General features: G+C 53.0%; 1 protein-coding gene across 3 annotated transcripts in view; it reads left to right on the top strand.

Moving 5' to 3' along the window:
• Positions 1-14,845, top strand: part of UBR2 (ubiquitin protein ligase E3 component n-recognin 2) — a 1,393,714-nt gene that overhangs the window by 1,320,926 nt on the left and 57,943 nt on the right. For all 3 annotated transcript variants that reach the window (XM_085612829.1, XM_085612828.1, XM_085612830.1), the window contains one exon: positions 14,233-14,310. In XM_085612829.1, the coding sequence (XP_085468955.1) occupies positions 14,233-14,310 (78 nt within the window). The remainder of the gene's footprint in view (positions 1-14,232; positions 14,311-14,845) is intronic.

Here is a 14,845-nt window from a genome sequence, read left to right as displayed (position 1 = left end):
AGGGGTGAGAAAAAAACGAAAACATAACATTTACCCTTCCTCTCAGATCTAGAGCATTATGTTAGTGCGCCACCTCGTCCATCAAGCCTAGTGTTGTTCTGTATCGTCGTACTGCCCCGCCCACCCGCTTCACTTTATTGTGTGGGAACCTATATGCGTATGTCTGCCAGTGCCCATATTGCCTAATCAATGTGTTTTGACCCGATTGAGTGTTTGGGGGGTGGGGGAGGGAGTGCACTGCCTGCAATCCTGCTAGTTCTGGGGGCCTGATATAGTCCGAATTATCACACTTGTAGGAGTGTGATGGTTAGTAGTTGTGTTGTTACTGTCATTGGCAGCATTGCAGGAGCAATGTGTGGTGCAAGCTGAAGTGGTCTCCTTACGAGAGCCCTGGTACTTTTTTTATTTATTTAACAAATTAAGCTGTGATGCTGATGCACTTTTTGGCTATAGGTTGACTGTTCCATAGGTGGATTTACACATGTGATAGAGCAAAATGCAATCACTCACAGTGAAGGGAGGCATTAGTTGCAGTAGGCTGGCCAATGCCCTCAGCGGTCTGCTGTGGTGGGTAGAAGCAAAATGTGGATGACACTACAAAAGACGGATGAAGAGAGCTGGCTGAAAGCTCTTCTATGTATTTTTGTATCTCATAGTATGTATTTTTAAGGATTAAAAAAAGGTCTTGGCTAACTCCAGACCTAAAAGTATAGTTTCAATGAATAATGCTGCTGAGATCTTTGTTTTACAGAAATGATATAGGTATCCTAGTTTAAGTGGTATGTGGTTATGGATTTATTAGCTTGAAGGTAAGTACTGGTAGCCAATGGCAATAGACTGTACAATTTTTATGAAAATGGACTTTGACACCTTAGTAAATATTATGAGTCTTAATCTTAATCATTGCTTCCTTCTTGAAAAATCTCCAGTATGCTGCTGTCAGCATTTTTTAAAATGACATTATCTGATAGAGACTACTAGCCGCAGATTTCTTCATGTAGAATTATCCCCAGGCGTGAGACTGGATCCAGAAACTTTTTGCCACAGCATCTCTGCAAACCCGGGGGCGGGGCGTCATCACGCAACTCCGCCCAGGCGTCATCCGCGTACGTGACGTCGCCCCACATCAGTTTTTTCCTTTGCCGCGTGCAACGCGGATCCGTTCCTTGCTAGGGGCCTGTTTAGGGCCCACTTTCTTCCATTCTTTTTGGTGGAACAGTGTGCGAATGCCTTCGTGCTTTAAAACTTGAACATTTTGTGGGCGTCTTATGTCGGCGACGGACCCTCACCTCATTTGCATGTGGTGTTTGGGGGAGGATCACGGCACCACAGATTGTGCGGCGTGCCAAAAGTTGAAGCCGAAGTCGCGGCGGGAGCGCCGCATGAAACTTCTCTCGGCGCGTCTCTCCAGGTCGACGTCCTCCCCTCGGTCTGCTTCGGCGGACAGCTTCAGGTCCGGCCGTGGTAGTCATCCTCGCCTTTCTCCGTTGTCACGTGAGCGTCGCTCCTCGATGGGTAAGTGTTGCAGTTCGTCCCTGGGGGCTGGTTTCCGTCCTACCGGGGAGCGTTGACTCTCCGCAGGTGATGCGGCCCCGGGTGTCGTCCTATCCACCGTTTCCCGGTGTTGGGACATTGAGAGTCCAGATGGAGACTTACACAGCGGCTTTGCAGACCTCGCTAGCGTCTCCTCCTTCTTTCCCTCATGGGGCATTGACGGATCCCTCACCCTGCACAGAGCCCTCCGCGGCACCGGATCCAGGCTTGGAGGATGTGGTGCTGTTGGGGTGCGGCTCCTCTGGGGGACCTCCTTCAGGCCACGGCACCTCTGCCTCGCCGCAAACTCCCGCGGTGGTCCCTGTGGTGTCGCGGGAGGTCGCCGGGGCTCAGTTCGCATCCCGAGCCCCTCTCCGTCCCTTGGCAGGGTGGTCCTGTCTAAGGCCGAGGTGATGCCACTACGGCGCCGGCAGCAGCTGGACCGTGCGGAACCACAGGGGTCGGTGGACTCTCCTTGTCCCGCTCCGGGTCGAGGCCGAGGGCGGACCTCTCGTCCCTCTCTGGTCCCCTCTCGTACCTCCTCACAGGCGGCTGCTCGTTGGAGGGTGAGTCTGAGGTTGTAACCCTGGTGCCGCCACAGGGGTTGTCAGGCGACCTTCGCCTCCTTCTGGGCTGCAGCCGGTGGAGGGCTTCGGGCCCGTCCTGTTCCCCCACGCAGATGGTTGCCTCGGCGGGGGTCGGCCGGCGCCGCTCCGGGGCTGGTGCGGCTCCAGTTCTACTCCGGTCCCCGCTTCAGTCTCCGGTGCAGGGTGACTTGGAGGTCCCTTGCCCAATGACGCCGGATGGCGCCGGTATCCTGCATCAAGCAGCGGACTCTACGGCTCAGCGCAGGGGTTGTACCGCGGATTCGTCTTCAGACGCTCCTTCTCCGGAGGCAGGCTGCATATTGGTATCGTCCTCCCTGGAGACTGGTCGCCGTGTGGTGTCCTTTTTACCAGCATCGAAGGGCGGCTCCCCGCCCTTCCTGAGGCAGAGGTGTTCGTCGGAAGAGCGGCAGGTCCCTTCTCCTTCGGCTCCTCCTGACTTCCAGGTCTGGTCCTTGCCCACCCCGCTTGGCCTCGGGGACGGCCGCCTTAGTTTGCAGCCGTCGCCCACGGAGGAGCTGCTTTCTCCACCGTGGGGCTCTACGGATGCGGCCTTCGCTCACGCGGTGTCCACGGCTGTGGACATTCTACGCATGGGTGACCCGGTGGCTCACTTTCCGGCGGACCATCTGTTGGAGGTCCTCCACCAGGGCTCTGGTAAGAGGGAAATATTGCTTCCCTTTGAAGGTTTGCTCCTTTCTGCCTTGACGGGGGCTTGGAGGCGTCCTGCCTCCAGGGACCCGGTGCCTCCACATCTTCTGCATCGGCACCTTCCGACGGCGCGTGACCCGGCGTGCCTGTCCATTCACCCTTCAGTCGCCAGCCCCCTTTTACGGACTGCTTTTCCCTCCCTGCCACCCCTGTTGGCTCCGCCTTTCAAAGAGGCCCGCTGGCTGGACACTTGGGGACTCAACATCTTCGCCTCGTCCAGCGCAGCCCTGCAGGCCCTTAACACCTTGTGTGTGCTGGCTCGGACCTCCTCCTGTTTGTGGGACTCGGCTGAGTCTCTGGGGTCTGCAGCGTCCCACGAGTCTGCGCAGGTGGATTTGCGGCATCATGCCTTGGATGGCCGGGAGTTTGCGGCGTTTATTCTCTGCTCCGCTCTGGACGTCTCTGAGGCGCTGGGCCGGGCCATGGCTTCCTCAGTCGCTCTCTGTCACCATGCTTGGCTTCGGGACAGCGTCTTCCCCGAAAATATTTGGGAGAGGCTCATTGATCTCCCATTTGATGGCAGTCTGTTGTTTCATGCCCTGGCCGACTCCGCCATCTAGAGGCTCTTTGCGGGGCTCCGTCCTCCTCCTCCACCTTGTCCTCCTCCTCCTCCGCCCCCTCCTCAGTGACTTCTGATTCTGATGGATACATCTGCCAGTGGATTCCTCACCTTGTGAATATCCCCTGCGCCAGCATTCCACTGAACTTTTCTTTCCCAGCACTCCACGTCGACGTGGGCGACGTCACAATGCATCGGCTCCGCACGCGACTCCGTACGACGTCATCGGAGCCATAAGAAGCCCACGTCGGCGTGATGACGTCAGTTCCCTTTTTTCCGCGCCGTCGACGCGCAACGTTTTTTTCCAGTGCTCTCTAGCTACTTTGTAGTTTAGCTGTGTTACTGTGTAAAATTCAGTATGTCTTCGACGAGGAAGTCGGGCTTTAAGCCCTGTAGGGAATGTGGAGGCCTGATGTCCATGACGGATCCGCATCAGGACTGCTTATGGTGCCTTTCTTCAGACCACGATATGGAAGAATGCGGGTGCTGTAGGAGCATGAATCCTAAAGCGCTGAAGGAGAGGAAGACTAAGCTCTTCATGAAGAAGATCGGTGAGGAGAAGAGAGGGAGAAAAAAAGAGAAGTCGAGGCGGGAGTCATCAACTTCGAAGTCGAAGAAACACCACAAGAAGAGGAAGCATTCTTCTCGGCGTCGGTCCTCGAAGTCCAGGAAGTCGAGGTCGGCTTCGCCCCGTCGACGTCGGAGCAAGGACTTGTCACCTTCTCCTTCTAAGTCTCCGAAGTCTCCCTCGCCGAAGCGGGCTCCAGCTCGTTCCCCGACGCCGTCACCGGCTCCGTCTAAGGCTTCGACTCCGGGTCAAGTGGAGTCTGATGTTCCTTTGGATGAGCAAGAACAGAAGAGGCTGCTCCGGTGCCGGATGACTCTGTGGCTCCGGTGGATGATACTGCGGAGCCGACGCCGGTGACTCCACAAAGGGATACAGGGTCGGTCCCTTATCCCCAATTCCCGGCTCCAGGTACAGATTCCTCAAGCTTTCTGAATGCCATGTATGGTATTTTTAATAGGGCTGCCTTACCATCCGGAGCACCAACTGGTCCCGTGGGTCCGATGGCGTATACGCTAGGGGTGCCGCAGCATTATGCTCAGGCCCCCTTTCTGCCCTTTATGCCGATGGCGCCTTCTTGGCAGTTTCCGGCGCCGGCTGGAGATCCGACTCGACCTCGGATGGACCATCAGTCTTCGGAGCCTTCCTCGACGCCGAGGCCGACTCCATCGGCGCCGCGTCCGGCGCCGCCGACTCCACCTATGGCGCCTCCGACTCCGGTACCTCTGGCTCCACCGACGCCGCATATGACGTCGACGACGCCGGCTCCCAGGATCCGGTCGAGACGGGAGGCCCAAAGGGTATTGGAGGAAGGGAGATATCGAGCAGAGGTGGAAGAAGGTGAAGTCGACTCTTCTTCGGATGAGTTTGAAGGAATAGAAGAAGCAAGTGGTTTGGATACCACCCCAGAGTGGGAGCATACTTCTGCAAGGTCTTCTCCTCCACAGGAATTGGCACCCTACCATGTTGTGATTAAGAAGGCCACAGAGTTGTTAGATCTGCAGCTACCCTCTGTGGAGTACAAGTCTAACCTGCTTACGAAGGTGTTGCACTCTCCGACGTCGGCTTCGGAGCCTTTGTTGCCTTTCAATGAGGCCATCTTGGAACCGGTGTTGGAGGTGTGGAGGAAACCTCTTTCAGCTCCGGCAGTTTGCAGACAGGTGGCAAGAAGGTACAGAGTTGCACCAGGAGATCCGGATTTTTTGTCTACGCATCCATCTCCGGAGAGCCTAGTTGTGCAGGCTTCATGTTCTAAACATGCTTCGGGTGCTTTCCCTCAGTCTCCGGCTGATAGGGAATCAAAGAAAGTTGATCAGGCGGACAAGAAGTCCTTCTCCTCAGGAAGTATGGCGCTGAAATCATCTAATGCCACATGCTTGCTGGGGCGTTATGTTCATGCCTTGATGGACTCTATTAAATCGTTGGCCCCTAAGTTGTCTGAGGGGGATAAGTCGTCCTTCTTCGAAGTTGTTGCGGACACTCAGGCGGCTGCCAGGCAGGTGATCCAGTCTGGGCTGGATACGGTGGACTCGGTGGCGAGAATTATGGGGTCGTCTATAGCCGCAAGGAGGCAGGCTTGCCTCCGTTCCTCTGGATTCTCAGCAGATGTTCAGGCCACGTTGGTTGATCTGCCTTCGACGGACAGAAACTGTTTGGGGAGAAAGCAGACTCTGCCCTTCAACGATTTAAGGACAGCAGATTGACGGCAAAGTCCTTGGGTCTGCAGGCTCCTGCTAGGGGTACAGCTTTTCGAAAGTCTAGGGGATTCGGAAGATCATCCTTTCGCTCCTTCCGACTGTAGGAAGGTGGATATCTGACTATGGTTACCCCCAACTTTTTGCCTAGTGTCTAGCTGGTTTTTTGACTTAGTTGGCCTGAGATCCTGCCATTCAGGGTCTCAGGCTGTCTGCTCTCTCTTTAAAATGGACTCCATGTACCCTAGGTACATAACCAATTGGTAAGGATCACCTTATTGAACCCTGTACAGTGTACCCTAGGTACCCAGGGCATAGGTGTACCCTAGGCCTCCCAGGGGCTGCAGCATGTATTATGCCACCCCTGGTCTGGCCTTCCAATCAGACACAACTGGCTGATCACTCAGCTGGGGCAAGGTCGTGTAATCACCCCTTGCTTAGATATAGTATGCCTATATCTACCCTTATATATAGACACATGTGTACCTATCAGTCACTCCTATGGCAGGCCTTAACAATCCTGGAGGCAGAGTGCTTGGTAACATGTGAGATGGTGCTCTAGCATGAGCTGAGCCTGTCTGCAGCTTTCGGAACCATGTCCTTATAACTGTTCTATGATATAGCCTACCATATACTCTTAAAGTGCCTTATAATCTTAAACGGTTATGGTAACTATGGTTTGGCTTTATCAAAACATGTCGTGTAAGGTGTCTAACACTTTGGAATAATACCCCCATACCATTTCTGGTGATGAGGATATTATTCCTCCCTTCTAGAGGAAGAGACATGTTAAAACCCTACTTTGCTGTTTAACTCTAACCAAAGCCTCAGCATCACAAAATGGATGCTGCTGCCACAGACACGAGTCTGACCTCCTGCTGCTGGGAGTGATCCCGGCAAGGGAGGCTTGGACAATAGGTTTCCTGCTTGGGGAGGTGCTAGCACCTCCCCAGACAGACTTTAGTGTATTGGGGCAGGGAGGGCTGAAAGGAATGAGACATGCCTGGGGCACACAAGGTGTCCCATGCATAGTCCAGTTCAAACCGGTGCTGGGGCACTCCAGCCCCAGTCCTGGCGCGAAACTGGACAAAGGGAAGGGGGTGTAACCACCCCCTCCCAGGTCCCACCCATAAGGCGTGACCTAGCAGGTAACCCAGCCCCCCAGATTTGGATAAGAGTGGTAGCTGGGCCCCAGGAGATTAGATTATCCTGAACCTGCAACTTGAACAGAAACTCTGGACCTTCGACAGTCGACGAAAGAAGAAGACTGAAGAATCTCCCTTGTGGCCAAGGAGTGGCTACCCTGTGCAAACAGGCACCATCAAGAGACTACCCTTTGCTTTGCTGAAGTTCTACGAGGGACCGACTGCAGAGCCCGACCAGAGCCTTGACTTCCAGACTTCTCCGACCCTGATCCACTGATCCACATCCACAGCCGAGCTGAGATCCGTGGAGGCGACGAGAGACGTGGGACCGGCTACCTGGGAAAAGTGGCTAGTATCTTCCAGCGCAGCTTCTGAGGCACCCTCGAAGTTGTGCACCGGGGATTGAGAAGCCCCAACCCCAAGCACCATCTGCACCGAAGATCAGCCCCCCACACTCCACGAGTCCTGCGTGGGGCCCTTCTGCATTTTCCTGCTTGCCGCGTCTGTCCGGTTGCTTGCCCGGTGGCTAGTGGCCTTTGTGACGACGCATCCTGAAATCTTCACCGCTGGTTTGGCTCCTCCAGACTGGCTCCCGCTTCTTTGCAAAAGAGAAGCACCCCAGACCTTCCTGGTCTGCACCAGAAGCAAGTCCTCTGTTCTTCGTGGGTTCCGCTTGCCAAGGCTTGGTGAGTCCTAGTTCGACTTCGACGCCGCCGACAGCAAGAGCCTTCGTGGGACAGCTCGCCTCCTGGTCCTGGTCGTCCTCGACGTCTCCTGGTACCCGTGGCTGCAGCGACAAGCTTCATTTTTCACCTGCAATCTTCACGACATCGCCTGGTTCCTTCCTGGTCCCACGTGGTCACTGGCTAGTGACCTTGACTCTGTCCCTTCTGCTTGCAGGTCTCCTCTCTTCTTGATCCCAGCCTTGGGATCCACCGGACACTCTTCACTGACTGCCTGTCAGCAACTTTCCTTCAGGCATCCATAGAAGGCCACGACGAAACCCGACGCAAGTTCACACCTATGCACCCGCAGCCCGTGGGCTAGGTAACTTGGGTACTTCGGTGCTCACAAGGGTAGTGACTATCCTAGGGTCTAGTTTCCGAGTCTCGACTCTCTAGCTGCTTCAGAAGTGTCCTTAAACTGGTAATTTCTAACTGCTAGTAATTCTATCGACTTTTACGCATTACGCGTGAGTGTTTCCACTCTGCACCTGAATCCCGTGGGCCTCCCACTTCCTAACTGTTGCTAGTGTAGTGTAGCCCCAGCGATTCCCTAGGCCTATCCTATTTCCGTGACAGTGGTCCTTATACCACTTCTTTAGTATATGGTTTGCGTGGCCCCTAGGGCCTAACTGTATTACTTACCTGTGTGACTTAATGTATGCATAAATAAGACTGTGTTGTACTTACCTCGAATCTCATAAAGAGTGCTGAGGGTTTGAATAGAATAAATACACTTTATTTTATATATATATATCTGTTGTGGTGTCCTTTCATTTGGTATTCAAGGGATTATATATGGTATCACAGCTGGCTTCACATGCCATTCAGAGTTTAGCCTAAGACTGCTCTTGTCCATGCTACCACTAGGATAGCTGGTCTATAAGGTTGACTTTACAACCAATCACCATAAGGGTTGTTTGGACTGATATAAGGTGTACACTAGAACTAGTGACATCATACATCAGGCCAACTTCTCACACCGACAGCCCCAACAGCAGCAGCAACAACAGCAGCAGAATCCCCTCTATAGGTCCTATAGAGGGAATTAAAGGGGTCGGAGAGGTTCTGGTCGCAACCCCTCTTCTTCCTCCTCCTCCTCCTCTGCTCCCAATGAGGCTTCAGGGAAGCAGCCCTAGATCCCCCATCCCGAATCATGTAGGACCTGTGGGGGGTCGGGTGTCCTACTTTCTACGGGGTTGGAAATCTGTTACAACCGACCTTTGGGTTTTGAACCTCGTAGAGACTGGGTACGCCCTTCCCTTTCGGGAGTTTCCTCTCCCTTACCCTCCTTGCCAATGTTATTGCTCGGAAGACCATCTGCTTCTCCTGCAGAAAGAAGTTCTAGCCTTGCTTCAGAAGGGTGCAATAGAGGTGGTTCCGGAGCAGGAAAGGGGTCAGGGATGCTACTCCCGGTATTTTCTGATTCCCAAAAAGGACGGCAGATTGCGTCCGATTCTGGACCTCAGAATCTTGAATTTTTACCTGAGACAGGAGAAATTCAAGATGCTGACCCTTGCGCAGGTTCTTCAAGCGTTGCAGCAAGGAGACTGGATGGTGTCGCTCGACTTACAGGACGCGTACTTCCATGTCCCAATCCTGAAGTCGCACAGGAAGTATCTCCGTTTTACAGTTGGGTCGCAACACTACCAATTTGCGGTCCTCCCATTTGGTCTTACTACCGCACCTCGAGTCTTCACAAAGGTGATGGCAGTGGTGGCTGCTCATCTCAGGAGGTCGGGGATCCCGGTTTTCCCTTACCTGGACGACTGGCTTCTGAAGGCAGAGTCCCCAGAGATAGTGCAGCGTCATCTACAGGTGACATCTCAGCTGTAATTCGACTTGGGTTTTTCGATCAATGTGCCCAAATCTCACCTGGTGCCCTCTCAACGCAACCTGTTTATAGGGGCAGTACTGGACACTACTGTGTGTCGAGCATTCCCTCCTCCTCAAAGGATTCTCGACATTCAGGAGATGGTCCCTTTATTCCACAGTGGAGCGGTTGTTCCAGGACTGAAGGTCCTTTGCCTGCTCGGTCTGTTTGCCTCCTGCATTCTGTTGGTCAACCACGCACGCTGGCATATGAGGGCGCTCCAGTGGTGTCTCCGCAAGCAGTGGTATCAGTACAACGGGGATCTCAGGGAGTCAATCAAGATCTCCGGAGAAGCTGCAGCGGATCTGTCTTGGTGGAGCGTGGAGGGCAATCTGTCTCAAGGAAAGCCCTTCCAACTACCTCCATCGGTGGCCACAGTGATAACGGATGCATCCACTTTAGGGTGGGGTGCGCATCTGGGGGATCTGGAGATCAATGAACTTTGGTCTCCAGAGGAGAGGTTGCTTCACATCAACCTTCTGGAATTGCGGGCGATTCGTTTGGCGCTCAAGGCCTTCCTCCCTTCCCTTCGCAATCGGTCGACTCAAGTCCTGACAGACAACACGACCGCGATGTGGTATGTCAACAAGCAGGGAGGAGTGGGGTCTCTTTGTCTATGCAGAGAGGCCTTACGACTATGGTCCTGGGTTCAGGACCATCGGATTTGTCTGATGGCAAATCATCTGGCCGGGGTGTTGAACGTGCGTGCGGACAGTCTCAGTCGGCAGTTCTCCGCCGATCACGAGTGGAGGCTCCATCCGGAGGTGGTTCTTCACGTCTTTCGTAGGTTGGGGTCTCCTCGGGTGGACCTGTTTGCCACCTTCGAGAACGCGCACTGCCCGTCATTCTGCAGTCTCCAGTATCCGATGCAGGGGGCGTTTGGGGACGCGTTTCAGTTGAGTTGGGGTTCGCAGCTCCTTTACGTGTTTCCTCCCATACCCTTGATTCCTCGGGTTCTGAGGAAGATTTGCCAAGACCGGTCCCAAGTCATATTGATTGCCCCGGATTGGCCAAGAAGGGTGTGGTACATAGATCTTCTCCACCTCTCCTCGTGCCCTCCGCTCCGTCTCCCTCTGAGGGCAGACCTCCTCTTGCAGTCGGAGGGGCAGGTTCTACACCCCCACCTCCAGAGCTTACACCTTCATGCCTGGAGATTGAACGGGGCAACCTGAGTTCATTCTCTCTCCCGCCTGATGTGGTGGACGTTATTTTATCTTCTACAGGTGGTCCAAGTTTGTTAAATGGTGTGGAGAGAGATCCATTGACCCTTTAAAAGCCCCTCATTCTGATGTGCTTCAGTTTGCTCTTTCCCTGGCTCAGCAGGGCTGTGCTGTGGCCACGGTCAAGGCCTATCTTTCGGCCTTATCGGCTTTTCTATGCCTTCCAGATCAACCATCATTATTTAAATCTCCGGTTGTTCTGAGGTTTATCAAGGGCCTTACAAACATGTTTTCTCCCACTCCATTTGTAATGCCTCAGTGGGACCTTAATCTTGTTTTAACCTTTCTGATGGGGTCCCCTTTTGAGCCTCTACATAGCTGTCCTTTGAGGCTGTTGTCCTTTAAGGTGGTTTTTCTTGTAGCCATAACCTCGGCAGGGAGGGTGAGTGAGCTTCAAGCTCTTAGTTCTAAACCCCCGTTTTTAACTTTGCATGCTGAACGGATGGTTCTCAGGACCAGGGCTGCTTTCCTGCCAAAAGTTGTCACTCCGTTTCATTTGGGGCAGTTTATTACTCTCCCTGTTTTCTATCCTCCTCCTCCTCATCCTTCCAAAGAGGAGGAAAGGCTTCATCGCCTGGACCCAAAGAGAGCTGTAAGCTTTTACTTGGACAGAACGAAGGACTTTCGTCTGGATGATCAGCTCTTCGTGGGTTATGTTGGACATTCCAAAGGGAGAGCGGTGCACAAGCGCACGTTGTCGAGACGGATTATCCTTGCCATCAAGATCTGCTACGCCCTGGCTGGTAAGACCCCTCCTGAGGGCATTAGAGCTTATTCAACTAGAGCTAAGTCATCTACATCTGCTTTGGCCCGGGGTGTTCCTGTGGCAGACATTTGTAAAGCCGCGACTTGGGCCTCCCTCCATACCTTCGCAAAGCATTATTGCTTGGACTCAGAAATGAGGAGGGAGGGCCACTTCGCGCGCTCTGTCTTGCAAGACTTTCTGGTATAGGAAGGTGGACACCCTCCTCCGGGAGTGGGGACTGCTGTGGGAATCTATTCACAAGGTGAGGAATCCACTGGCAGATGTATCCATCAGAAGAACAAGTTACTTACCTTCGGTAACGCTTTTTCTGGTGGATACAGTATCTGCCTGTGGATTCCTCACTGACCCACCCGCCTCCCCGTTGTCCACCTTTGTATACAATGAAAGAGGTCTTGTTGGAATGTTTTGATACTTTCTTGTACATTTGTAGGAAATGCTTGTTTGTTTAGCATTCCTTTGCTTTGTATGCTATGTATATGTATTGGTATTCTGTGTACGGTATATACTTGGAGTTGTCGTTGGCTCACCTGTTCGCCTCGAAGGCACGGAAAAAATGAGTGGAACTGACGTCATCACGCCGACGTGGGCTTCTTATGGCTCCGATGACGTCGTACGGAGTCGCGTGCGGAGCCGATGCATTGTGACGTCACCCACGTCGACGTGGAGTGCTGGGAAAGAAAAGTTCCGTGGAATGCTGGCGCAGGAGATATTCACAAGGTGAGGAATCCACAGGCAGATACTGTATCCACCAGAAAAAGCGTTACCGAAGGTAAGTAACTTGTTCGTTGGGGTGATTCTGGGCCTTCTTAGGCCGACTGTTCTGCTTGTGCAGGGTGTTTTCTAGCCGTTTACGTCCTTCCTTGGGACTTTGGCATTGTTGGCTGCTGGACGGCCCTTGTGTTGATTGTGTGGGGTTCTGCAGGAGTTGTTGCGCAGACTTGGCCCTGAGATTGGGCCTTCTGCCTTGCTTGGGCTGCTTGTCAAGCCTTCATCGGGGGTGTTTTTTTCCCCGTGGCTCTTTTGTTTTTTCCTCTGCTGCGGAAGTTCTTCCAAAGAGGGTTCCCATATCTTGGGACTTAACGTACCCTATGTCGGGTAGTGGTAGCGGTCATATGGTTTGCGCTCTGCTCGAGGGTTCTAGTCGCCTTTGGGTGCATGTTCTCCATGGCGTTTAGGTAGGTTGCGTTTGCTTCCTGAGGTCGTGTACGCGGCCATTCGTAGTGGTGGCCCGGGCATCTCCTGCTTTCCCTGCTCCTGTCCTGAGGTCTGGGATGATCCTGTGTTCTCCTTTGCCAGGCGCCGCCTACTCGGCCTTCCTGGGGCCTCTGGCTGTTTTTTTCTTTCTTTTGGCTTTGACTGCCGGCACTGTTCTGGCTGGCAGGCAGCTTTCCATCTGGAGTAGGTTTGCCTTCTTTTCCCTAGTTTCCTTGCGTCCTCTAGGCTTCTTCTTCTGCTTTCCTGTCTGGCAGTGGGCGGAAGCTATGTTGCCTTGTCGGGGAGTGCGGTGCTTCGGCCTCTCATTCCTTGCCCTTGGTTCCTCTGCTGTGAATGTACGAGACTCTTCAGCCTTCTTTCCCCCCTACATCCCCTTGGGGTCAGTGGGGTCCTGCTTGTGGGGTTCCCTTGGCCTGGCAGGGGCGAGGTTCTACCTGGTCCACAGATCTGGTCCCCTGTGGGGCCCTCTGTTCTGCATTGGCTGGTGGGATCCTTTCGCAGACCCTCCTTCCCAGGCGGTATTGCTAGGGTATCTATTCTACATGAAGGAATCTGCGGCTAGTAGTCTCCAGCAGATGTACGAGTTACTTACCTTCGGTAAAGATGTATCTGGTAGAGATGATTCTAGCCGTAGATTCCTTCACGGCCCGTCCTTCCTCCCCTATTCTGCAAGGACCCTTGGGTTGGTCTTCGGTACTCACCTCCCGGTGGGGGGCTGTGTCTCCTGTGAGTGCCTTCCTTGTTCTTGATGGATGGCTCTGTCTGGGGGCGGTTCATTCCTCCCTTGGTTCTTTGGAGGATGGTGTTTCGGTGCGCCGGTGCCCTGCTGCTCTGGCTACTCCAGGTTTGGGGGGGGGATTGCTTCTATCCTTGTCCTCCCTCCCCTCCCTTCCTTGCTATCCTCTGGTTTGAGGGTCCTCTGGCCATGTCTTGCCCTTGTTCTTGTGGGTGGTTGCCCCCTAGGTTGGGGTGGCTTGGAAGTTTGTTGTCCCTGTCTGTCTTGCACGGGTCCCATTCCTTGTTCAGGGTGGGGGGGGTAGGTTGCCTACGTGTGCCATGCCTTTTACGTATGCTCTTGCCTCCGGGGCACAGGGATGGGAGGTTGTCTGTGCTGGCAGGGTGGCAGTGCAGGTTCCTGCGTCTTCTTTCTTCTTTCCCTGCCGTTGGGTTCTGCGGTGTTGGCACTACTCTGGTGGTGTTGTTTTTTCACCGTTTTTTTCCAATTTTTCTGTTCTTTGCACACTGTTCCCATGCTTCCACAGTTTTTTATCTGGTGATTCCGCGTTGTGGTGCGGAATGTTCTCCGAAGAAAACTGATGTGGGCGCGCCGGGGCGGGTCTTATGTTACCTCGCCGACGTCACGTACGCGGACTACGCCTGGGCGGAGTTGCGTGATGTCGCCCCGTCCCCAGCGCGCAGGGATGCTGTGGCAAAAAGTTTACGGATCTAGTCTCACGCCTGGGGATAATTCTACGTGAAGGAATCTGCGGCTAGAATCGTCTCTACCAGATACATCGTTACCAAAGGTAAGTAACTCGTACTTTAAGAATACATCAAGCATAAATATGTGAAGTTACACTTAGTCTGGTTATTTCTAAAGCATCTATTTTATATTTTTTTTTAGCTTTCCACGAGAGTCAAACAGATTAATAGATCTGCCCGAAGACTACAGCAGTCTCATTAACCAAGCCTCAAATTTCTCGTAAGTGTTGTACCTTAATTATAAATAACTGTAGTGTAAATTTTTGTTACACACGTTGTACTTGAGGAAACAAAATGCAATGTAAGAATATGGAAGATGCCAAAACAGCAACAGAAAGAAAAGTATTTATTTCACTTAAATGGGGTGTGCCAACAGATAAATCTGTGCAAATAAATTGGACACACGTTCTCTTTAGTATCCCATAATTTTTCCTATTCATACAGTTGTCTCAGTTTCTCCCTCCACCTGTCCTCACACACCAGACCATGCATAAAACAGATAAATGGAGTAAAATAAAATTCTGATGGCTACTTCTAACCGCATATTCTTCAACTTGTGAATGTCCCCAGGTGCCAGACCGGATCTAGAAAGTTCCAAAAGCAGTACCCCTGCTCGCAAGTAGGTGGTGGCATGCGACTTCCAATCGACTTTGTTGTGCTCTAGAAGTGACGCTCAGAGCCACATATAAGCACCACTCGTGCACACTAACGTCAGTTCCTTTTTTTGTGTGCCTTTAGATGCAGATACAGGGCTC

Source organism: Triturus cristatus, chromosome 6 (assembly GCF_964204655.1).
Source record: "Triturus cristatus chromosome 6, aTriCri1.1, whole genome shotgun sequence".
NCBI lineage: Eukaryota > Metazoa > Chordata > Amphibia > Caudata > Salamandridae > Triturus > Triturus cristatus.
The sequence above is the reverse complement of the archived record's forward strand: the minus strand, read 5'-3'. Positions and strand labels throughout refer to the sequence as shown.